General features: G+C 28.1%; 2 protein-coding genes across 7 annotated transcripts; one reads left to right on the top strand and one right to left on the bottom strand.

Moving 5' to 3' along the window:
- Positions 1-1672: 1672 nt before the first annotated feature.
- Positions 1673-6550, top strand: LOC145190532 (MKI67 FHA domain-interacting nucleolar phosphoprotein-like). 2 transcript variants are annotated; one of them, XM_090091350.1, is made up of 6 exons: positions 1673-1895; positions 3948-4082; positions 4202-4310; positions 5826-5932; positions 6194-6304; positions 6406-6550. In XM_090091350.1, exons 1-6 carry the CDS (start codon positions 1800-1802, stop codon positions 6514-6516), a joined length of 669 nt encoding a protein of 222 aa, XP_089947476.1. In that variant the 5' UTR covers positions 1673-1799; the 3' UTR covers positions 6517-6550. The 2 variants fall into 2 exon arrangements, 1 of the variants encoding a protein (XP_089947476.1); XR_016453619.1 differs by lacking the exons at positions 6194-6304; positions 6406-6550 and having other exon boundaries at positions 4202-4752; positions 4984-5932.
- Positions 6551-8948: 2398 nt separating this feature from the next.
- Positions 8949-20937, bottom strand: LOC145189907 (SMAD family member 5-like). Of its 5 annotated transcripts, none has more exons than XM_090090802.1 (5): positions 20547-20937; positions 18008-18421; positions 16468-16617; positions 10439-10528; positions 8949-10159 (listed from the first exon to the last, which is right to left on the bottom strand). In XM_090090802.1, exons 2-5 carry the CDS (start codon positions 18411-18413, stop codon positions 9537-9539), a joined length of 1269 nt encoding a protein of 422 aa, XP_089946928.1. In that variant the 5' UTR covers positions 18414-18421; positions 20547-20937; the 3' UTR covers positions 8949-9536. The 5 variants fall into 5 exon arrangements, with proteins under 5 accessions (XP_089946928.1, XP_089946927.1, XP_089946930.1 ...); XM_090090801.1 differs by lacking the exon at positions 20547-20937 and adding an exon at positions 20316-20362; XM_090090804.1 differs by lacking the exon at positions 20547-20937 and adding an exon at positions 19982-20186.
- Between the last annotated feature and the right edge of the window lie 6059 nt (positions 20938-26996).

Below are 26996 nucleotides of genomic sequence, written 5' to 3'. Positions count from 1 at the left end.
TTATATGGGTTTTTTTTATACATATGTGATGTATAATAATTTTTTTCCCACTTTTTGATAAAGTTTTACTTATTGGAACAGTTATTGAATAAGATATAAGTGCTTTTCAAAACGTTCGTCATCTTGCCCCATGTTCCCCTACGTAAGATTACTTTCAAAAACAATTTACTTTTACATATAAAAAGTAAATTACATTTCGATGTAAAGTATTTGTATAGGTAAAATCTAAATTACTTTTTAAAGTAAGTTACTTTCACATGACTTACTTTTAAATTGATTTACATAAACAAAGAAAAAGTAAATTACATTTTTTATGTTAATTACTTTTACCAGTAGTAATAAATTACTTTAACAAGTAAAAGTTACGCATTTTTAAAATTAACTTTATGTGAGTATTTTTTACATGTAATATATTATTTTACAATGCTACTTTTTAAAAAATGAATTACTTTTTAATGTAAATATATTTGATCAATTAATCTAAGTTATGTAAAGTAATATTTGTTTAAAAGTAAATTTTTAACATTAAAGTAAGTAAATGTGTTATCCCTAGTAGATTTGTAGGAACTAAATATAAAAACTTTAATCAAATTACAGCTTTTACAGCTTTACTAGTTTTTCGTCATTCGGAAATTAATTTCCAATTAATTTCCGATGGAATGTTTAATTGCGGAGGGAATTTACGAAAATCTAAATCGGCTTTTACAGTTAATTTACTCTTTCTATAGATTACCATCGAAATTTAATCAAATACCTCGTATTATTAGAAATACTTCGTATTTACAGTGAAATCTCGTGATAAATCATCGAATTACATTATACCTCGAGAAACCTCGTAAAGGTTTTTCCGATAAATTACCGTACTTTATTTTGACCATCGGTCGCGTATTTTTACGATGGAAAGTAATCCAATTACGCAGTTTTGCGTAAAAACTAAGGGTCTGCGTATCGTTAATATTTTGAACCGATAACGAATGAAGCGATAACGATATCAAACGATATGAGTTTGTCTATGAAACGATAATATCGGTTTAGTTATCGTTTGAACCGATAACCAAACGATAACTTATCGGTTGAAACGATATTATCGGCTTTTTTTTATCGGTTTATCGGAATACATAAAAATAACGAGAATACCGATATTTATCGGTATAATAACGATATTTTTTACAATATTCAAACTTTTTTTTTTTTTTTAAATGCCACATTTTAGTTCAAATATATCATAAATCTTCAAGTCGAGTCAAGATGTCGTTTTGCCTATCTTTACCCGTTTTACAAGTTAATCCTTCCCAATTGCATATATTATCTAGATGTCTAACTTCACAAAAATTCCGTAAGAAAAAGTGAAGCAAGTTTTTAAAGTTTTTAATGCCAGTATCCATTTTATTTAAACTGGCAATACTTCAGTTTTGTTTTGCTTTGATTTATCATTGGGTCATTTCAGTCTGGCAAAACAAACCTGGTTGGCAAAAAATTTGCTTCACTGCGGAAGCGCAAGTTAGACATCTAGTTAATAGATATCATTGATCCTTCCAGACCAATTAAGTTGGATGTCAGCTAAAAACTTGGTTGATCAACTAAAGTCAAAAATGTCGGGAATATCGTCTTCAAGATGCAATTAACGTGTTAATGTATTTAAGGTAATAAAGTGTGTCGGTGTTAATGTATGTAGGTGTTAAAGAAAGCGCAACTTTTAACTTCGTGTAATTCTGTTATTTAAACACGATTAAAACAAGTTTTATTTTTGGTGTGAATGGGGTATTAATTTGATATTGTTTAATTGGTGCACATTAAATATGGCACCAAAAAACCTTATGTCTCCATCTAGTGAAAATCTGGAATTAAGTTGTGATCATCAAGCAGAATTTGATAAGAAAATCGCTGAAGTAAACGTAAGTCTTTAAATGTCAAAAATCTGTAAGTGCTATTTTTAATGAGCTTATATTGAGATTTTTAATCAAAACTATAACAAAACATCATCTCAGCTTGAAAAATGTTACTAGCTATTTTTTAACAACCTCCTTACTATTGCTAATAGACGGACAGAATGCAGTACATTTCATTGTATAAAAATTTAGGTATGTTAAAAACATTTAATTGCTCAAATTCTGGAGTTCTAAGAGGTCTGCCCAGATATGGTATCCAGTTTATAAAAAAAAAAAATTGTTCTGTTTTTTTCTTTGGTTTTGCAATTATCTACTTGATGTTAATGACTAATTTTCAATCAACATTTTTATATTTATTTTTATTTACTCTGGTTTTCAAAAACTTTTCCTGTTTTGAATCATTGGTTTCACATAGTATGTCATTATCTTTATTTCTTTCTCTCTTTTTTTTTTTTTACTATTGTGTTTTACAAAACAAGGTTTCTATCAATGGAAACAAAATGACATATTGATATTCAAGTCAACAAATCTAATTAAAAGTTTAAACTCACAAGAGCTGCCCATTAATGTTTAATTAAAGTTTACAGTCTAAGATTTTAATATAATAATGTTGCTTCAAACAAGATTTTGGAATCTTTTCTAAAATCTTGTTTTGTGCAACATTCTCTCAATAAGAATTTAAACTAACAAAAAGGGCTAAGAACTATACCACTTTTTTTTTTTTTTCTTTTACTCTTGCAAAACAGCTAAATGAATCAGTTTTAAACTTATGAATAAAATTCAAAAAAAAAATTTATATAACTTTCAAACTACTGTTCATAAGTACTTGACGTCTTTTTCTATTCCTTGGTTTATATATATACTAATACATATTACAAAATTGTTTTTATATTATTCTTATTTAAATTCTATGTCTTTATATACATATATTATAGAGAGAATAGCAATATTTACAGATTTTCCTTGAGAGTGATAAAAAATTTCCCAGGACATATGAAATCAGTAAAACTTATTTTTTTTCATTATATTGAGTAGGTGGCTAATTAAACCCCTTTTTCTATTGTGTTAAAAAAAAAAAAAAATTTAATTAGTATTTTTAGTTGGCTTTAAGCTTTTGCAAAGAAAACATGAGTTAAAATATTGTTATTAATAATATTCTGCTATGAAAATGGTGCAAGTAACTGCCAAATTTTGATTGAACTGAAAAAGCTGTGAAAAATAATATGCAACAATAACTTAAGAAATCTAAAACTAGGGAGAGTGTATTTTACAAAACACTTTATAGATGACTAATTGTGGTGTTTCTGTGATGGTGTAGGATTGCTTGGTGACAATTCATTTGGTAATGTTCTTTAAATTGATAAAATAACGAAGAAAGAAAATATTGGGATTCTCTGAAAAATTACCAATCTTTCAATCTGGACAGGATATTCTTGGGTGGAACTATAAAATCCGACATGGTAATGATCCTAAACACCTTGAAGCTCTGCAGAGTTTACTAAGACAATTTTTCTGCTCAATGAATGATAAAAATTAAAAAAATCAGGGGTTTGCTCACCACAACTCCCTGTTTTTTTTCAATCTGAACCCAAATTAAATATTTTGTAATGAGTAGGATAGAATGGTAAGATAAGTCTGCCCAACTCCTAAATAATGATTGTTGAGAACTTTGATAATTGCTGAATAAAATCCCCACTCTCTGTAAACCAGTTATGAAAAATAGAGGTGAGAAAATAGAAAGGTTTAAAAATTAATAGTTTTAACAATTTTTATAGTGTATTTAACACAAATCACTGCTTTTAAAGAAATTTCTATTTTTCAAAGAAAATTGCTTAATGCTCATTACATAAAAGCAATAACAGATTTACAAAGAGCCTAACATTCTTAATATTTCTTTAAACACTAAACAGTTATCAATTTTAGCTACTTTTTTTATACAGGAACTTTTTATGTTGACAATTATTTTTTTATTGAAACTTGTACACATACATAAGATTCAAACTTGTGATCAATGAAATGTATTTTTTTCATTAAACATTTTAAATCTTTACTTTGAAGACTGCACATGGTATTATTCCAACTGGAACAATTTATATTGGCCACATTCCACATGGATTTTTTGAAGATGAAATTCGAAAGTTTTTCACGCAGTTCGGTGTTGTAAATAAGGTTCGTCTTGCTCGAAGCAAAAAGGTTAGTGAAGTAAATATAATAAAAACATGCATATGTTTTAAACTTTTAAAAGATAATTTATGTTATTTATTAAAATTTTAAATGATTAGTTTTTTAAAACTCTTTTCAAATTAATTTAGACTGGTGGTCATAAAGGTTACGGTTATGTGCAATTTGCTAATGATGATGTGGCTAAAATTGCAGCAGAGGCAATGAATAATTACTTAATGTTTGATAAGTTGCTGAAATGTAGGTTTTTGTTGTAACTCTTTTTATAATTTTGTAAGTAGCAAGATTTTCTTTACTTGAAAATCAAAAGATTGGTTTGCTGCATATCCTTTATCTTAAGCATATATCGCTTTATGGTAACCTTATAATACCTTTATGGTGAGCCCTACTTTCTGTCTTGGTTCTATTAAATAAGAGGTATTCAAAAACCAAATTTTTGAGGTGAAAGTAAATTACTTCTTTCTGATTTGCATAGTGTTTCAAATAATTGTAAATTCACAATTACTATGATTTATTAGTTCCATTGGGGTATGTGTAATCTTAGCATTAGTACAAATAATATCACATTTTACAATTACATTGGTTTAGTGGATTGGTATTAAAAAATATAGAAAATATAACTGAGGCTTTTGTTTTTAATGTGGCTGGACTTGAAAATGGAAATTCTTTGCAGAAAAATTTAGTTCTGAAAATCAAGCTGTAATAATTATAAGATATTTGACTTGATAGCTCATAATTGAATCTTTTTACTTTGCAACTCATAATTAAATACAAATCTTGTGTAATTAAATCAACTGATGCAAACAAATGATGCACTAAATGATATACCTATAATGAGTATATTGAATTGTAAATTTGCAAGAAAAAGTTACTGAATTTTAAGCATTATCAAAATATTATGCATGATTTCTAGAAGTAATTTTTATAAAAGATTTGTTGGATAGTTGTGACATTGAGGTACTTTATCATAAAAGGGATTGACTACAATTGGCTGAGTTCTGTGTAGGGAAGAACATTGTGAAATGGAACTGCTTTTAATAATGAACTTGCCAAGAAGCTGAAGAGAACAACAGAAAGAGCAGCTTGGAGTAGTTTTGCTTCAAAAATAGAAAAACTATCCATCAGAGTAATTTCGACTTTCTTTGTATATATGTGATGCCAGTGCTGTTCTATTTCTGATTATGAGTGAAAAAGATAAAACTAGCCTGTTTCTTCTCTATAAATATGAAACTTCTGTAAGTTGTGTTCACAAAAGCAACGTTTCTGGTTAATGTTGCTGTTATTCCACAATTTTTTCATAAACTTAAAATTTATCACTTAGAAACCAAAGGCAAAAATCGTATTACAGTTTAATCAAAGTTTAAAGGTTTAGTTTGGAATCATTAAACATAATAGTGAGGTTCATAACCTCACTATTATGTTTAATGGTTCAAGTTAGACTGGAAATTAACTAAAATATGTGTATATTACATAGATTCTATTTAAGAAACACCCATTTACTGAGTTTAAAAATGTTATTTGGAAGTAATAGTCTGACCACCAAAACTAAAACCGGATCTTTGTTGAAGTTTTTTTTACTAAAATGAACATTAAAATGAACAAAAAAAAATCATTAAAATGAACAAAATCTACTCAAAAAGATTTTGTTTTCTCAAACTGTAAGTCAGGTAAAATAAGTTACATCGCGCCTCGCTGTTTAAACGGCAAAATTTGCCTAAGCTTCTATCAAACCAGTTTTTTCCTTTCTTTTGACAGGTGAATTTGTACCTGATGATAAGTTACATCCAAATATATGGAAAGGTGCTAATAAAAAGTTTGTGTGGTTGAACAAAGCAAAGCGAGCGAGAAATTTGCATAATAAGGTACAATTTTCTTTAGTGTTTGAGTTGAAACTGCTGATAAATACTCCAGCGTTATGTTTTGAAAAAAGGACTGGAAGCTTTCTTATGTGTTTTCATGTGCTCAAAGAACCAATCTTCTTGTAAAGTTGGCAGATTAAAATCTCATTAATATACCCTTAATGCCAAACTGATAACAGCTACTCTCATCATGTTGTTTATTGCTTTTTTTTCTCAATCCAAATTGTTATTTTAATTTTCATAACATCAAAGTTGTAATTTTAGTTCAAAACAAAAGAAGCTATAGAAAAATCATTAAAAAGACTGACGAAAAGAGATAATATAAAAAGAAAGAAGATGTTGGCTTGTGGAATAAATTATGAATTCCCAGGATATGTAAGCCGAGTAACAGAAATTCATTGAGCTTCTTTTTATATGCTGTTTTGCTTATTTTATATAAAATATCATATATGATACATTTTTACATTACATTTTAGGCGGGATCAAATACAAAAAAGCTTAAGTTAAAGAAAATCACAAAATCAACATCTAAAGAGATTGTAACCGCAAAAGCTGGCAAGAAAAAGAGAACGAAAAAAGGCCCTTAATTGTTCTTTTTTGAATAAATTTTAGTTTCTATCACAAGGATGTTTTTTAATCAACCTGATATCCCCAATAGTTATCGTAGGCATACCTGGCTTTTTTTCTGTAACAAAAAAGAAGTGCTCTTTTGATGCAATTAAATTTGGTATTACTTCCAACGGCCGTACTTAAAAATATCAGGAGCGTTTTAATTACCCTCCTGGGCTGAAATCCCCTCCAGGGTGACGTCAATACTGTCTACAGGTTAATGATGTAACAAGGAAAAATTCATTCTGTAACTATTTAACAATGAGAAAAAAAAAAAGAAAAGCTAAATCTTTCCTTTTTTTTCCTACCAAAAACAAGCAGATATTATGAATAGCTGGCTTAACAATGATAATGAAGATATCAACAAATAAAAAGAATAATAATAATAAAAGAACCAACAGAGCAGTTATATATTTGTTTTAAAAAGTCTCCAAACGTCTGTGGCACTAGCAAATGAATTCTTCTTGACGTACCGAATAATTTTACAATCAGTATGAGAAGTACTTTTCTTAGGTTGTCCCTCTAAATGCTGAGTTTCAATTGTTTATTTAGTTTTTATATTAACAAACCGACGTGTAATCGCTCTTTACATTTTACACTTTTTACTCTTTGGTGCCTAATAGAAGGGGGGGGGGGGAGGTTTGGAAATATCACTAAAACTTAATAAGCAGGGGGGCTGGAATAAGCGGGGGAGGGGGGGTTGGAAAATTTCGAGTTTTTTAAAATACTTATAGCAATAACTAAGTAATGTTATTGTTAATTATTAACATATATATTAGTGTCTGAAAACAAGTAAATATATAATAAAGAAGTACTTAAGTCCAAAGAAGAAATATCAATAGAAGTCCAGTTCAAATAAGTTTCTCTCTTTACATAATTTGTAAAATATCAAATATGTTACCCTCGTCCTCTTGCTCAACATCGGTATTATCATGAGCCTCTTTCATTCGTTTCTTGACGCTTTTTCGAGCCTCGTAAAGAGCTGATTTCATTTTTTTAGATGTAGCTTGAAAATAATACTAGTTTCATTTTCCTTTTTAATGAATAATGACGTAACGATAGGAAAAAGAAAATAGTACGTTCTTTCTTTTAAAACAAAGTTTTTTGAATGAATGATATTACGTAACGTAAATAAGTAGTGAAAAAAAAATTTTTTCTAAAAAATTGTCTTGTCTTGGATGGAATTTTTTCTAAAATTTAATAGCCGGGGGGGGGGGGGGGGGGGTTGGAATAAGAATGTCCTGGGTGGAAAATTTTTGACGTCTATTAGGCACCAAAGAGTACATAATTCACTTAGTGCTGTTCTAGTATTACAATCATCAATTTTTTGTGTGAAAATACATTTACAGCGTGTCATTGTCATATTTAGATTTAGTTTTACTGTATGTTTCTAATAAACATTTTTCAAGTTTTATGTAATAAACTTTGAAACTTACGTTTTCCTTAATTAAGACCCACATCTGAAATGAACAGTTCATGATTAGATTGCAGTGCTGTTCTGCAATTTAACGAAAAGAAAAGAGTTTCGTTTGTTTCATTCATTTAAAAAAAAAGTTAGAAATCATACAAGTGAGAATAAAAGGAGAATTTAATCTCCAAATTTATTAGCAAATCATATTCTCATAATAAAAAGTTTTTTTAAGTTAAAATTTAAGTTAAAGTTTTTAAAGTTAAAACTGTTTTATAATTATTTTAAAGGTTTTTGTTTCCTGGAAAAGTACTTTCTTTTAGAGAGCCCATAGCTTCGGAGGACAATGTAAGATAATTTAGAAAACATTTTTTTTGTTAATATACAATTGGTACCTAACAATATAGATACGTTACATAGATTTTTTGTTAATATACAATTGGTATAGAAGAAACAATGCGTACTTTTTAATTCTACATGTCAATTATTACTCGGTAGCTCCAATCCTTTGAAAACCTCCCCCCCCCCCACCTTCCCTAGATCTTTATTAGCTAAATTAACATAAAAAAACAGGATGTTTGTGTTAATCTTTTTTAGAAAAAATCCATTTTCCATGAAACATAAATTCACGTTGAAATAAAAAGCCTAACAGGTATTTACATCAACGGTACACACATACAAACATCTTATTTGCATATACCATTGTCCCCGGAACAACTGAATATTGCACGCCAAAGTACTTTTAACATCTCGCGCTTAATTTTTTATAACTGAAAAAAATACATAAAAAAAAACAAAAAAAAACAGGCCCAAAACATTACAGCAACTAAACCTTTCAAGTTTGATTTGGATGCAAAATAATATGGAAATGATTGGACAAGAATTAGTTTCACTCTAGACTTTTGCGTCACCTGCAGCTAAAATTCAAAGCACAAAACTATTCACTTTAAGCGCAGCAAATCAAAATGAAATTTCAAAAATCGTAAAAAAAAAAACATCTCATTTTTAAAAACATTATTAGAATCCATAACCTGGACATAACATTGAAGTGGGTCAAATCAATTTTGTAAAAAAATAATAAATTCATGCGTTTTCATCAATCGAAAAGTTAAAAAAAATGAAGCAAAAAAGATAGACTCATGAACAAAGATCACAGCGATTTTAAAATTTTTTTTCCAATCAAAAATTAGAATTTCTTTACTCAGCCAGACTAACTTAGAATTAAAGTCAGTACCAACAGTTCAAGGACATAAATGCAAAAATAAAATGTAGATGTTAAAGCAATAGTTCAAATTTAAACAAAAAAATGAAAGAAAAAAAAAAAACAAAAAAAAAAAAAAACAGTTATAATAAATGAAGATGATATGATAAAGTTGAATTAGCAATAAAAAAAATCTTTTCTTTTAAATATAATTGGACCACACATCATATTGAATTAGGATTCTGCACTGGGCATCAAAGAACTCATAGAATTCCTCTTCGAAAACTAAAACAAAACTTAAACACAAAAATTGTTTCATACTAGTGTATAATTTATATGTATAAAAAGCTAATATATTAGTAAAAACGCCTTCTAAGTGCATAAGCTTCTTATGAGACGGAGGTTATTGCATTTTGAGGAGAGCCCATTTGTGTTAACACTTTATCAAGCCACTGAAGAGGGCCGTGAAGATGTATTTCTATCCAGCACGGGGTGCTGGTTACATCCTGTCGGTGGTACTCTGCACCCCAACCTTTGACAAAACTCATTCTGATTGTACAATGTTTTGAAAGCTCGTACACAGCTTCATAGCCGTGATTGACACTTTGAGATAACAATTGCGCAAATTCTTGGTTGTTAAAAATTTTTAGAGTACACTGAGGAGGTATTTTACAAACAGTCGAAGGATGAAAGCCATGATGATAATTACAGTTTTTACTCTGAACAAATACAGCACTGTCACTTAAGCATTCTGCAAACACCTCACCTCCAACATAATACAAATGAACTCCCTTGCTGATATGCCTTCTTGTATTTTCTATAGTAGAATTACGATTAACATTAGACATACCACCAAGACAAAACCTATCACTACTCGTATTTGGATCTGTAAAACCATCAATTATCAAACTTGTACCAGATGCATGAAATGGCTCACCAACACGTAGATTTAATTCATAGTATGCTATTGAACACCAGTTTAATGGGTCTTGATAGGTTATTGGTGTAACATCTAAGAAAATAACATCTAAATAAATAGCTTTAAAATTAACAAAGACGGCAATCAGTTAAGATAAAATCTGTGTTTTTGCAGCCAAACATCAGACTTGTGAAAATGTGGGTAAATCAATTTAATGTCTGTTAACATAACGTTAAAATAACTGGTATTAAAAATGAAAAACCCTCTTTAAATAAATCATTTATTACACCAGAATTGAATGAAAAAATGTTAAATAAAAATAGTTCACTTTTCTTCTTCCATTTTTGTATTTGAATAAATTAGTTTTTTAACCTGGTGACATTGCTCCATCTGTGTCCATTGAATTAGGATCAGGACGTGGACTACCGCCATCTTCTGACATATATGCAGGTGGTGGTGTATCTGCAAGAAACAGTATAACAAATGCTAATTTTAATAAAAATATTACACCTTTTAGGATAAAGGCAGATTATTTTTTTAAAGATCTTGCTAAAAAGTCTACTTTCACATTGTCAGGAAAAAAATGACAATCGAAAAGAAATATTAAGTTAATTAAACAACTTTGTTTTTAATGTTATATTTTATAAGCAAATAGATATTTTCTGTATACACCTTTGTACCTTTTTTTTACAGCTTACATGGAAATGTGAATAAAAGCAACATTTCACTTTTTCTACTGTTGGGGGGGGGGGGGGGGGGGGGCAATCTAGGAAAAGTGACAAACTTTTAAGTTAAAAAGAAAAAGTATTTAGTGGATTTTTTGGGGGGTTTTAACACAGTGATGGGTCATTTTGACCGGAGGACAACAGGAGGATTAAAAAGGTCATTTTTCAACTATAATTTTAGGTGGATTTTTTTTAGAACGCTAAAAACCTATAGCATTACAGGTTTGGCAAAGTTTATCATATTGATATTGATTTTTTTTTTAAAATGCTTAAAGCAGAATTTAAAAAAGTCAGATGCGATTTATATTATTGTTAAGTCATTAAAATTAGATTACAAAACTACACTTTTACTTTAATTAAATATTAAATATATTTATTCTTTTGTATTTATTCCAAAAAATAGTAATTTTAAAGAACGTTAAGATGTTTAAATCAACATAAGAAATAATTAAATAATTTACATAAGAAATTAGAAGAGTAAAAGGACTTAAAGAGTTTATCAAAAAATAAAAAAAGAGTTGATATATCGCAGGTCCTATGGCTAACCTTTTATATTGGCACTGTTTTAAAATAATTTATACTAAAATAAATCTTCTAAATTACAAGCTCATAGCCAAGGTAAATAAAGTAACAAAAATGTTAAAGCAAGATAATGAACAAAATAGTTACAAATATTTTTAGATTTTCTTTGTTTATAGCATCATTTTTCACCACTATCTCTTAAATGAAATGGTTTTTTGGCTAAAATTTAAACAGCGGTTGTTAAAGCAAATTACTATGCCTTACATATGATGATTACTTACCTATAGGGTTTTACAAGCATCAAAAGTTTGCATAGCCTCATATCATGGTATCTTTGCAGCATTTTGTGGCATTCAAACTTGAGATATTATTTTTAATGCATCCATTTTATATCTTTTATTTGAATATTTAGGCTGTTCAGTTTTAATTTTTTTGTGTGTGCTAAGTTTAAATGTTGTATTAAAACTTAAAGCATTAATCTTTAATTTCCAAATGCCAAAATCTAGAAAATTGTTTCAAATTTTCAAAAGTTCTTTTAATGCTTGTATATTAATGAACACCAAAACATTTGTCATGCAAATTTAGTTGCTGGATGTAAAAATAACTTACATATATAATTTTAGGTAAATAATGCTTGTTGTAAGTATTTTTATTCAAACTTCCTCTAATTTTTAGAAGAATCTTAAAAAATTTTCAACGCAGACAACATAAATGCAGTCATAGACTGTCTTGCTTTATTAACATCAAGTCTTTAATTCTGATTCATTTTAGTTCTATGTAATAATGAAGGCAAAACAAGAACCAAATTCTTGTAAAAAGGTTAAAACACCAGATTCAGAATCCTCAGTATAATATTTTTTTTGTTACAGACTTAAAGTAAAACCAAATATTTTCATATTCTCTTCAGTCCATAAAATTATAACAAAAATCAAAAACTATTTCAATATTTAACTCACTGTTAGTTTATTGAAAGGTTCTTGTTTGTTAAATATATGTTTCTTACCATCTGATTTTTATTACACTTTTCAATAACATAAATAATACAATATTTAAAAACAAAAAAAATCAGAAATTAAATCTGAAAATCTGGGATTTTTTAAAACAACTTTCAAATTTTGAGAAAAGAGAATACCAATCTGAAAAAGTGGCTGACTTAAAACAAAGAGACCTGGAAAAGATTGAGGCTTCAGACAAACTGTAAGTGATAAAAAAATCACCAATTCAAAAGTGAATTTTATAAGTCAATAAAGGTTGTGTTTCACACAACCTTTATTGAATTATAAAATTCACCTTTTTGAGAGAGGAAAAAGTGTGAGTGTATCTTCCACCTTGAATTGAATTTTGAAAAATTATTGAGAGACTGGAAACTTCATAGAAACCAAGACAACATGGATATTTCATCATTTTCTAAATTTAAAAAGATTTTTTACACAAAGTTCAATGTTAGTACTGAAAACCCAGAAACAGATTTCTGTTCTTTTCATGAAACACAAAAAAAGTTGATAAGAAACATATTAAACTAAAGGTAGAAGAGTTTGCTAAATAGTTTGCAGAAATTAAGAGTAAATTATTTCTACACTCTTAACTAACTCCTAAATTTAGTTTGGTAAAGTATTTTATGCTTGACAAATTGGGCTCTACATTTTAACATTTGTTTGACATGATCAAACAGTGCAAAATAGTGATAACATGTTCGTTTTGGAAACTCAGAATGGTAAAAGATCTAACAAAGTGTCTTTAGCCCTGGTTCACTTTTTTTTTTTCTAAGTTAAAAAAATGATTTAAGTACAGAAAGAGGAGATAAAGTACAATTAGACCTATATTTATTTTCTGACGCTTGCTCATCACAGAACAAATATTTCATTGTTTTGTGTTTTTGAAAAATTTTGTGGAAACTAGTGTTATGTTTAAAGCTGTTTTTTTTCCAATCAGGGGATCACAGTTTTTTAACTCCTGATTAAGTTTTTGGGGTATTAAAAAAAGTGATATGCAAAAAAGAAACCATTCTTTCTCCTCTGGAATATTACAGAAATAATCAGAGCATGGAACAGTGCAAAAACTAGGAGATTAGTTTATTTAAGATAACCAAAAAAGGGCTACAAATAAAAGCCATTTCCATTGAGAGATCAGAAATTTATGACTTACTCTCACGAGAAAATTGAAGTGCAAAGTCCATATTCTGTAGAGCCTGGCATTGCTAGTTCTTTATTATAAAAAGGACAACATTTTTAAAGACGGCTGAACCAATACTAAGACCATTAGAAAACAAAGTCAAAAAGGAAAAGAGAGCCAAAAAGATGTAAAAAAAGTTAATGGTTTTTTTTGAGCAGAACTTCCATGCCTGTGTTCTTGATAGTGTTGAGGGAGTAAAACAGAATGTTGATAAGTTTAATGAAAATGAACTGTTTGTTTACACCTAATAAATTTATTCTGCTAAAAATAAATTTATTCTGTTTTATTTTTGGTATCATAGATTGTTCCATATTGTTGTCTTAAAATGAGATTGTTTAAATTTATGTACTAAAAAAATTTTAATATTAACCCCATTCAAATAAACTTTTGCCCCAAACATTAAGGGGTTATACATTAAATATGTCTCTACCAAAGAGGTATAAGGGTGTCAAAAGTTAATTCAGATGGTAAACAAAGGTGTAAGGAGGGTCAAGTTTTTATTTAAGACAATCCAATTTTTGATTCAATAATTAAAATATTTGATAGACATTTTTCATTTCATAAAAAATCTTTTACCAATGTTTGAGTCTAATTATTTTAAATGAGCATTCTTATGAGATTAAACAATGTGATCTGCAACATGCTTTGAACCAGTGTGGCTGAAATTCATCAAAAAACATCTCTTAACATTTTGAAGAATGTGACTTATATCTCTTTTGAAAAACACTCTTCAATTTGGAAGCTGAATTAAGAACAATCTATGTCGTTGTTGCTTTTTCTAATTGCTGAAAGTTAGTAAAGAAATACTAATTAAATTAAAAATTAGACATTGTTTATTTATTGTTAATCATTCCCATTTTTAAAATTCTAAGCAAAATTCTAATTTTATACAGTTATTCAATACAATAATTTTATACAATTATTTAATATAATAATTTAATACAATTATTTAATATAATAATTTAATACAATTATTTAATATTTTTTATGTCTATGAGAGCTTAATACTTTTAATATATTTTTTTAAAACTTCATGTTAATTTTCAAATAAAAAGATTTATTGTTTAACTTATGGAAGAAAGAAATATTTATATATTAAACTTTAAGGAAATCTTCACACCAAACTAATCATATGAAATCATACGAAAATGAATTTAACATTTAGAAACCCAGCAACTAATCAAGTTGCTGCAAAAATAATCAAAAGTAGAGGGGAGTTGTTTAGAACACAGGTTGATGGAATATTTTTTACTTTTTGGTTATGACACAACAAATTATTAAACAAAACAGTTTGATTTTCAACAACTATTTCTTAAATAAAGATAAAACACAAAGATTTGGAAGTCCTATATTTTTATGTAAAATATGCTTTAAGTTGAAAGTCTTTTTATTTTAACATATCTTTCAGGATATGCCTAAAACAGATATCATACCAAGCACAGATACAATTAACCTATGTACTTAACTTGTGGAGAACAATCTAATAAAATCAAAATAATTTCATCACCAAAAAAAATTAAATCTAAAAATAAAACAGACTAGGATAAAGAAGCTGTTACAAGGACCATAGTATTTATGTCCATATTTTCTAAAACAATTCAGAGTATAATGATGAAAAAAGAGGCTTGAAGCCTCTTTGCACTATTTTATTTATCAATTGGTCTGGTATCTCTCTGCACTACACATCTATCAATAGAGGTCAGGTGTTTTTTAAAGTAATAGTAAACAAGTTTGATAAAAACAACAGAGATGAGATTTATAGTAGTATTTTGTTTTATTAATGTTAGATTTAAAGTGGTGTTTTATTCTGGCTTTTGTATAAGACATTTTGAAGAAAATGGAAATCTTCTGTAAATATTGAGTAGATTAAATTTGGGATGATGCCATCAACTTGCAATCACAGATTAAAAATTTCAAAAATGTGATTAATCTCTTATGTTACTATCTTTAGTGCACTGTCTAAGATATTCTTTAACAGTTAAAAAACCCAACTATGGATTAAAATCAGGCAACATATTTCTGTTATTAATGAATTTAAAAGGAAATTTGCAGACCTGCAGCAATAAACAAAACACAATAAGAAACAGTTTATAGGAGCAAATTGTGTTCAAGTAGAAATATTTTTATGAAAAAGTTAAATAAAAGAGGCTAAATGAAAAAAGTTCAAATAGACAGAGATCCAGATCCATCTCCCCATTAAGAATGTGAATCTTGAAAAATTTGCCAAAAATAAAAAAAAATTAATTGAAAGACTCTTGATATGCACTAGGATGGAAAACTCCTCCAAGACCTCACTGCAAAACAGTTAGTTTACTGACTCCATATGATTTTTTCAGGGTTGATTACAACTATACTGCAACATTTTTTTTTTCCTAATTTTTTACCAAAATTTTCTCCAAAGCAATTGGCTTAAGAGTGAAACAGACAATCATTGAGATTTTTCCAAAGCTTCAGAATTTGAGAAAAAATAATATAATTATGCAAAAAATTTGTAAAAAGGTGTGGTAAATTATTTTTGTACTACAATTTTTTTCTGAAAGTCACTTGTGGGCCAACAAAACTAACCCTGTGAGGCAACAGTTTGACACCACTGACAAAGCCAGCTACAACATTTCATCTATTGCATGAACATATAGTACTTAGAGTTAATGCCATCTTCTGATGTTCCCAAGAATTTTGGACAAATATAAATCAAGAATGCTATGAAATAGGGCTTGAAAAAAATGGAAAAAATTCTATATTGCTTTTGTATATGATACTATTTAATGAAATGGTCATGAATTCCTTCTTTAGTTCATGCTTACTAATTTTCCATTAAAATGATTTTTGTCAAGTAATACTTAAACTTTGAAAAATATTTGCCAAACACACAAGTTTTGTTTAACTAGTTAATTCTTACAATAATTTTGAATTAAACACTTAAATTATAAAAAGAAAATATAACTACACATGAAACACTACAAAACTATTTTAAAAAAGTACCAGAATTTGAAGAATAGGCACTTTGAGGATATCCAGAAAGTGTTGCGTTATGTGGCATCCCTGTGTGAGAAGCATGCTGCATATGATAGGGCAAAGGAGCTTGTGCTCGTGGATATTCACTTTGTCGAGGAACCAAAACAGGTGGTAAAACTAAAAATATTTAAAATACAAATTTCATTTTTCATCAAATTTTTTAAAATAAGATTTTAACTTTTAAATAAACTAAACAGTCAATTATAATAATGATCAACATTGGAAACATAAAAAGTATATATAAAAGTAATAAAAGCAATACTAAATGAAGCTATTAACAATATTAATCTTACATTTAATTATACTTATCAGAAGTTAATAATTCTATTGTTTTGATTGATAATATGAAAATCATCATTTAGGTCATTAATTACATTTATGTTACAAATTATTTTGGTATGTGAACAAACCCACATTTGCATCTAAATTGATTCCTTTGTTGTTCAAAGTTCCAACATTTTATCTAACCATGCAAAATTCACTGTATAAACATACACCCTCTGACTATCTTAAGTCATTGTTCAGTGAAACATAGATGTTTTTTTGAATACAACTACAAAGTTATTTTTGTAAATAATCTTATTTTCTTAATTTTGATTTTATCAGCATTATTAAAATAATATTTTTTGTATTTATGAAAGCCAAAAGCTGCTATTAAGAAGAGAATGAAAATAACTTCACTGTAGTTAAGTAACACCTTGAAAGCAGTGATTCACTTTAAATGTTCTTTCATTTCTAGAAAGTGAAGTTGCCTGTGTAAACATTAACTTACATTACAGCCTAATAATTGCTTTATCATGATTAAGCTGAAGTTTTTGTCATACTGATGAATATAATGATTAATATATATATATATATATATATATATATATATATATATATATATATATATATATATATATATATATATATATAATCTGCTGATTATCAATATGCCTTAAAATTAGAATTGAATATTTGTAAAAAAAAAAGTATTGAAAAATATATTCCAAAAACTTAAGAATTTTACAAATCCCATTAGATTGCAGAACTATTTTATTTAACTTCTAATACATCATTATTTGTTGTGAGTATTTTAGGACTGGTGAATCACACTTGACTACACTATTTGGTATTGATAGAAGCAAAAAAAAGGGCGATATAAATGATATATGTATTTCAAGTGTGATCACATCCTTGCCTCCTTTATTGAAAACTTATTTGAAAAGCAGAAAAAGCTAAACTTAAGTTAGCATAGTGCGAATTTAACAAAATACAACACAAAAATTTCGAATAGACAGTCAAAAACTAAATAAGCAAAACTTTAATGTAACTACAAACTTTATGCAACTAAAACTTTAGACATTGGCAATTACTCTAACAAAAACAAATTTTTAACACCATATATTTAGTTTATGGTTACTTCAACTATACATTTATCATATTGAACTCAAAGTCAATTACTGTGGAGCAAATACATAAGTTTTTGTAAGCTATGCCAAATAAACTTTCTAATAATAACTTATACCTGGAGTTTCAACTCTTCTGTAGTGATATGGATTTATGCAAACTTCTTTTTTGTTTAAACTAAATGCAAATTCACAACAATCTAAAGGCTTCAACTCATGATGACTTTGAAGATCAGGCCATCTCCAAACCCTGCAGTAAATTACATGGGGAAGTCCTTTTCTGTGGGAAACCTGAAGTCTACCATCTAAGCTTCTTGGAATAGTTACACATTTAGAGTTACCAGAACTTGGATTTGACAATGCCTTCTCCAATTCCTCTAAAGCACCTTTTCGTTTTTTCAATTTCTTTACTAAGGAATCAATAGCCTTTTCAGCCCATTTTTCTTCTTCGTCACCTTGTTTCCACCCAAGCAATCTTTTAACAGCAGGAGAAGTGAAAGAAAAAAGTGAAGCCATCGAGGCCATGTCTTAACCTGAATGTGAAATCTATAGTTATAAATCTACATGAAAATTTCTGCTTGCAATATCTAAAAAGAAAACCATTTATTTAAATATTTAATAAAAAAATTTTGACACTTTTTTTGGCAACATAACATTTTTCTAGTCATCATAACTTGTTAGGATTATCACAATTATTAAAAACCTCAGTTCTTTATGTTTATAAAATAATTCAATTGTTTAAGAAATCTTATAAAACTTTAACAGTTTTAAGTCAATTGGAGTATGAAATGCTTCAAGGTATAGATAATCTTAGGATCATTTAAAAACTAGATATCATTTAAATTAGTGTTAAAAAGTTAGAATTAAAAATTGAGGAAGAAGAGTTTTATTACATGTAATGAAGCCTGGAATAATTTCTGATCTCCAATCTAAGACTGTCCAATATTATGTTAATACTCAAATTAAGATGATAAACGATAATAGAATATTAAAACATCAAGATATCCCCCTAGTAACAGGCAGTACTTAATTGGCAATCAGACTTTATTTTGATCTTTGTAAGGTAACCCAAAGGATTTTTGTACAAAATTTTCAACATTGTATATTAGAAAAAAAGAGTTACATTTATATCTTTTATACTCTCAAGCTATAGAATTTAGACCTTTTTTTTATATAAAAAATAATCAAGTTATGTCATTACACAAGTGCTAAATTCTAACTGTTAAATTCAGTGCTGTAAATTACTTTAAACTGCCTTACACCTTGCTTTTGCATTTTAATCATTCACAAATAGTATACAACATTAAACATAAGCTTTACTTACATAAATTTTAATCTTTACCCAAATTATAGTATTTAAATTAACCAATCATATTAAACAGACTTGCTTCTAATCATTTTAATATACTAACTAATATTTTGCATTTCTTAAAAATTCAATAAGCTTTCAAATAAGAAAAATGACTGAGGGGTTCAAGATCTCCAAGTAAAGCTATTGCATTTGTTAAAAGATTTGCCAACAAAGCTATTTCATTTGTTGAATTTAAAATATCTTTAGAAAAAAAAGAAAATCATCAGTAACTTTTTAAACCAATTTTAAAAAACTAATATAAATTTTCAAATTCTCATTTTTATCATTAAAGATGTAAATATATCAAAAAAATATAACTTTTCCGATATCTAAAGTAATAATAGCGAACGTATGTACAATCACTTGCCTAGTTATATATAAAGAATTGCCATACGTAAAAAAATAAAAAATGGCGATGCTTTCAAGCTTTAAACCTATTATTTGCTACCATTAAACCAATAATTTACAACTGTATATATATATGTAACAGTGACTTTATTAACCGTTTTGATCTGACCGCCTCTCCGTAAAATTTAAAGGACATAAACATTATGGAAAGTTCGGCACGACTTGTTTGAGAGAAGGATCAATATGTATCACGTGAGCGAATTTTGTTTTAAACAACATTAGGAGCTTTAATACATTTAATCAATTTTTGCGTGTAGAAGTCACGTGATAAAAACATTGAGGATTTTGTTGTTAAGTTTAAGAATAACACGTGAATAAAAAGGTACATACTCACTGAAAACTCTTTGAATCAACTACTAATTGCGAGTTAAAAAAAACCGTTTTTTTCTTTGCAGTTCTGTAAAAATTTTATTAAATGCTTCTTTAATTTTTTAAAAAAGCTCTTTTTATTATTTGTCATAACTCAATCAAGATCACGTAATATAAAGTTACAAAATTATTAAAATATTATGTCTTGCTCAGAATAGGTGATAAAAAATAAAACAACGAATAATCAAAAGAAATTACGACATTTAAAACTTCAAGTTCCGAGACTTAATGAAATGAAAGATGAATTCTTTTTTCGTGAATACTTTAATAAATTATCTTAGCCCAGAAATTATCAATACCTTGTTTAAGAACATTTGTAACAAACTTTCAAGTTTCCAATTGAATTCTAAATAAAACATGAATTAAAACTATCGACATATTTGTTTCGTTACTTTGCGTTTCCTGCAAAATTAAGGTAAGAGTGGATTATTAATAAGCAACGGTTTTATTTTCAAGAATTATTCAAAAGATGATTCGGTCAACTAGCGGAGCCGTATTGGCATTTCTCCGTAAATAAATTATAGTCTTACAAAATTTAAGCAACGAACGGGTATTGAACACACCACGATTTACATTGGAAACAGTGTCGCTTGTGTTACTAGGTGACTCATAATGTCCGTGGAGCCGTAGTTTGCATTTTACTAATAGTTTCTTCTAATGTGTTTTTATATATGCCAGGTGAAATATCTGTTTTTAAGCGAGAATCAAAACTTTTCATAATATAACACATTGCGAAGTAAATCAATACAAAAAAAAAATAAAAATAAATAAATCAGAAACGATGTTTCCTTGGTTTGGAAAGCATCACATTATTTATCTGAACAAAAAATAAAAAAAACGTGTCTATAACAATAAAAAAAAAAGTGAAAATATGATAAGAAAAATAAAAGCTTTATATATGATGCAAAAAGAAAAATGATTGGGTGCGAGAAAGGTGTTTTTAAATTTGTTTGCAGTAGCTTAATTCGATATTAATTCTTTTTGATGAGCAATTAAAACGACACGTGCTTTATTATCAGGATAAAAAACTGATGTCAGAAAATATTTTTTACAAGATCCTGATTGTTGTTTTAAATGCAAACAGTATGCTTTATAGCTAAACAACATTTAAGCGAACTAATGTACTTTTTTATGAGCAAACTGGAAGAAGCGCACCGGATACATTTTTTTAACACACGGTAAATTATTTTATTAACAAATTTGTCATAATATTTTGCTGTGTGTCAAAACTGAAAAGATGACACCGCACTTTCTTTCTTTCAAAGATTGGAGATTTGCGATTACGTAAACCTACTACCTTCTCACTCAAGCAGTTGGCAGCTGTGACAAGATTGCTGTAGTAACATTGGTTTTTTGAAAAATTGTCCCAGCTTGCTTTTACAAAAGTCTGCCTTTCTGTTCTGCATTCCCACTAGCTCTATGCTACTGACCTAGTTCGCGGTTGCACAAATTAATAGTTATAACTTAAAACAATCTTTATTTTTTGGCATTAACAAAGTAACTATATGTGCCTTTATAATAAATTATATATTTATTTAAATACAATGAAGTTAAATATCAATTTAACGTTGAAATATTTTACTATTAAAAAGTTCGTATTTCTAGTTTTATTCTCCTGAAAACCGTAGATTTTCGAGCTACGAAAGATGTACAACCATCATAATGAAAACCGTAGATTTTCGAGCTACGAAAGATGTACAACCATCATAATGAGTGTTCTAAGAACTTCTATTAGTCAGGTTGTTCTCTTAAATAATATATATCATTGTGTAGCTTACATGAACACAAGAAGATTTTAAAAACAGTTTTCAAAAAGAAAGAATATTAAAAACACCTAGTATTTTACTAAAAATATTTAGTAATAAATCTTGAATTGGGTTTTTATGATAAACCTGAGCTGAGTTTATTTTCTGAAACTTCAAATTTAGTATGCGTTCTGGATTTGTTAACACGGTAATTTGAAATCCTGTCAGAAAAAACAATTACTTATCTAAAAAGGTTTTTCGCAAAAAGTAAACTTATGATCATAAATTGTTAAAAAAAACAAATGTTATATAACCATATAGTTCGGATGGTTAAAGATTTTAATAATTATATGATTACCGTTATATGTTAATTTATTGTGTAATTAAGTACGTCAAACAGCTTTTAAATTTGATTGTTGGTTCCTAATGACCGTACCAAGGGGGCGTAAATCACCATTTTACAAGAGGTGTAAAACTTAAACTTTTTAAGCCCAAGATTCTATCATTCACCTCAATTCAAAAATGAAAGATGTATGACCCATGCAGATGAGAAAAATAAACAACTCTATGTTTTTGTTGAAGTTTAATTACAAGCAGCTATTTGACATGTTTCAAGTTCTCAGCGTGTTTTACAGCATAAATAAATGTGTTTGAAGAGTCTTTTTACATTATGTAAATAGAGATATTAGTTACTTATGATAATAATAGCCTATCAATCCTAAAATAGGATCTTAAAAAATGTTCTGTTTCTGCATAGAGTTTTAAATATCTATAAAATTGCCAAACAACTGATTTCATTAAAAGTTATAATTAAATATTTAATAAACGTACAACTTTCTGGTGCTTTACAACAAAAACCCCATAAAGAAATAAACGAGAAAAACCTGACTGAGATTTGATTGGATCAAATTAAGTGGACTTTCATGATTATGTTTTTTGCAAATAATTAACCAAAATGTGGTGGCGTCAATTATAAAAACCAATTATTTTCAGAGTGACATTCCAAAACTATAATGATATGTTAAAAATAAAATAACAAATTATGAAAAATTAGCTTTTTTTTGCTACAATTAAGTCTCAGACCCAATTTAATTTTACTCCAGCTCTGACCAGTACTATCTTGTGTTCGCTTTGGAGACTTTTCTTTCAATTGGAAATAAAGTGGTTTGCAGGAGTTACCAATTAATTATTTCCAAATATTACCTACTTAAAAGTTTGTTCACTTAAAAAACTTTCTAAAAGTAATTTTTTAAAGTAAACGCAGTTGTTTGATATTAAAATTTTATTTCTTTTGCCCCCGCCTAACGTTTTGTTTGAAATAAAGTTAAAATTAATTATATAAAGGTGTATGTAACCTTAACAATGAAGACAAAGATTAAACTCAAGTAAATTTCAATATAAATCAAATGAATAATAATCCTTTAATCCGCTTTTTACTAAGACATCAAAAATCAATAAACGCTTTATAAAAAGGTGAGTTTAAAAATATAACAGTCGGCTGATGTGTGTTTATGCCAAGACATATTGATTATATCCTCTTTTTATCGAGAGACGTTTGAGATCAGTCAAGTTTCAGTTTTCAAGTTACAAAATTATTAAGTCTTCGTTTTTATTATTACTTTTTTCAACTTAATATCAAACTTGGGTCTTTGAAAAATGAGTTCCTCAACGACATAGATAAAAATAGAACATATTTATTCTCGTATAGTGTGCGAGCCAGGAGAAATTGCAGTACAAGCATTTTTTTGGATTTTGGATGGTTTGCTTTGATAGGAATAACGATAAACAAAAGAACATTCTAAAATTATTACAAGCATAATTTATGCATTGAATAAATTAGTAGGATTGTCAACAAGTCATCTTTTGAATAAGTATTTTGTTTTTTGGGTGAGAAGCAAACCTTGTCGTTCAATAATTTTTATGAGTTAAATATGATATTGCCTTCAGTTCAGATATGAAAATAAACAACTATTAATCCTTATGACGATATATAGTCTATAACTCAATTCAATATTTTTCTTGAAAACTCAACGTTTATACTAGAATACATCGTCGATATTAGTTTGATATACAATGAAAATTGTTAATCTTTGTAAATGAAATTTAACTTTAAATGAACAAATGAACATTTTAGAAATGATCGCTTAAGGATTTTTTCAAACGATCTTTTAACGGTTTTAAATGAAAACCTGCTCTCTGCAAATGACGTAATACTCCTCCACCGAGATAACCACCTTTTTACCTTGTCCTCTGATGAAATAAGTGTTTAAATATAATTTAGTGAACAAATTTTTGCAAGCCTAAAACTTGGTTTGCTTGTATTTATAACTGTCTGTAATCCAAAAAAGTTTTTTGAATCATTATAGCTACACAAATCTTCCAATAATAGAAAATAAATTCCATTTGATTGTAAATAGAGATTTAGAAGTTCACATCAGTTTAATCATAGTTGTTTAATATTATGAATAACAATATAATTATATAGTATAATCAAGGTTTACATTTTAACAAAGGTTTCATAAACCCTTACTAAAACAGAAACAAAAATCATGTGGTACTGGCTAAAGTTCAAATTGGTTCTTTTCTTTTTAAAATACAACGCATATGATACCGGCTAAATCTTGTTCTGGTTTTAACAGTACCACCTAACAGTACCACCTAACAGTACCACCTAACAGTACCACCTAACAGTACCACCTAACAGTACCACCTAACATTACCACCTAGCAGTACCACCTAACAGTACCAGATAATAGTACCACATAACAGTACCACATATGGAGTTTTTACTTCCTTAGTTAATTTACTAAACTATTTTAACTAATTTTAATTTACTTAATTTTTTTAAAATTAATTATCTTAAGATGAGTATATTTTTTTCTAGTAGGCATAACAGACAATTAACGAAATCACAAACTGGGTGAGAATAAAAACAACGAATGAAAACGACTTATGACAGTGAAAAGAAGTTAAAGAAACACTGATCAAAAAGTGCGTGTGTCAAATCTAAAAAGTGTCCATTAAGTAAAATGCGAAACCCATGGGCCCTTCAAAATTAAAAATAAAACAGGTATAAAACGAGCTTTGGACAGAGTAATCTAAGTTAAATTTCGCTGTTTTTTTTTTTGTAGCAATTTCTCAGTAGCGTAAAATGAGGTATCACATTTTTTTTTTTTTATTGAATATCTACATGGGTGTTAATGATTATACGTTCTAATTTGGCATACATATATTTGTTATCGATAAAAAAAATGATCAAGTGAATTTGTAAATTTATTAGGAACAATGTACAAGCAAGATAGGAAAGTTTGGGTTTTTTCTATCCATCAAGAAGATTTAGCTATCTTCCAATTGTTGTTTTTTTCTTTGTTGTATTATTGTTGAATTTCTTCTATTAATAATTGCTCTAACAAGTCATGCTCCATATTGTTTTCACTTTCATTTTCTGGTTCGATGGAACTTTTTTTTTCTTTTTCACATGCATAATAAAACACTTGTCACTGTCGGAGTTGTATCTACGATCAGTGACAGAATCAAAAAGTGCTCTTTCAGATGATGCAAAGATTGGTTGAGTTACCAAGCAAGATCTTGCAGCATCTGAAAAGATTAGCAATTCAGTTGCATGCTGCTCCTACCATGCTAAAATGTCAGTATTACCTCCATTTTTGGACCTTCTTGTTTTTTGGTATTTTTCCATTTTCAATTTAGTTGGTGGATTTTTGATGTGAAGTAGTGTCTTCTTAACCCTTCTCTTTCGCTAAAATAACTCCCATTTTCCGTGCAGTTTTTCTAGAAATTTTCTACTGATTGGTTGTTCTCCTGAGTGAGGTGATTGTCTTTATAGATAAAGTTGTTAGGTGCGCTCATTTTCCACCGTGGAATGTTAATTCGGATATCTGAGTCTGACAACAACAAAATTGAGAATTATTTAACTGATTTTAGCACATATTTGTACTTGGTGTGGTAGGTGGTTACAGCAATCTTATAAGGATCCATGAGCTCTTTTCCAACGACTTAATGCACAGCTCCTTTTAGTCTATATTCCTAAGTCGTTTAGGGTTTTTGTGGGGTTTGGTAATATTCTGTTCATAAACCACCTAAAATTTTAGAAAAAGCGGAACTGAACGGAAAATACTCAGTAGAGATCAAAATAATAACCTCATGATCAACTACTAATTGACGCTGATCTCGAATTGTCTACTTTTTTGTAATCGCCTTCTTCTAAAGAGTAAGAGGTTACTTCCTTTGAGGATCCAGAAGGACCTGCTTTAATAAGGTTTAGTCTTTTCACTGCTTGTGATGTTTAATGAATAACTTTCTTTTTGTGTTTGAATGTGCTTTCCGAAATCAGTTGTATTTGATTGCTTTGTGGCAAGCTTCTTTCAAGTTTTACACAAAATAGAATCTCCTGAAAATAAAAAAATATAATTCAATGACAAATAAAAGTAACTACAAGATGTTAACTAAGAGACAAAGGTATAGTTGTTTAAAGTGCTGGATTTATTAATAGATGTTAACTAAGACGAGGTATATTTGTTTAAAGTAATGGATTTGTTAGAAATGCTACACTTTCGGAAAGAATTTTAAACAAACAAAAAAATCCCACTGTTACACTGTAATAAAATAAATTAGAAAGCTATGTTCAAAATTTCAGCTTGAGTTATAGGGGTAAAGTTAAGTTATAAGGTTTTAAAAATTGACCAATAACACAGGCATTACAACACTAGGCCATTATGAATAATTCTTTTTGTATTCATAATGGATGAAAATTTTTTTGCCATATCTTAATTATATTGTGAATTTCTTTTTTAAAAAAAATACACCGAAATTAACGATAGTAAAAAAAAACAACTTACCGTGGTGTGACCTATCAAAGTCCTATGCTTTAAGAAAGTCCTAATTTAAGCAATGACAAATTTTGTATATATAAAAGAAACATTTGCGGAAAATAACTTTGCTGTTTTAACTAGATATCTAGTTAGATAAAATAACTAAATTTTTTTCTCTAAATATTTATTTTATGTATACGAAATTTGTCATTTCTTAAATTAGGACTTTCTTAAAGCATAGAACTTTGTTAGGTCACACCACAGTATCTTTAATGCATTTATCTTCAACTACACCCACAAGTTATTAAATGGATGAACAATTATAAAATATATAAACTTACCTATACTTTTCTTAAAATAATCCCAGAGTAAAGATGTTGCTGGAGGCATGATGAATGCCAACTAG

The sequence above is a fragment of the Hydra viridissima genome, unplaced genomic scaffold, assembly GCF_058129835.1.
Source record: "Hydra viridissima isolate aposymbiotic clone 2 unplaced genomic scaffold, HvirCarnegie_v1 scaffold_6, whole genome shotgun sequence".
Lineage (NCBI taxonomy): Eukaryota > Metazoa > Cnidaria > Hydrozoa > Anthoathecata > Hydridae > Hydra > Hydra viridissima.
This window is presented reverse-complemented; position numbering and strand designations above follow the sequence as displayed.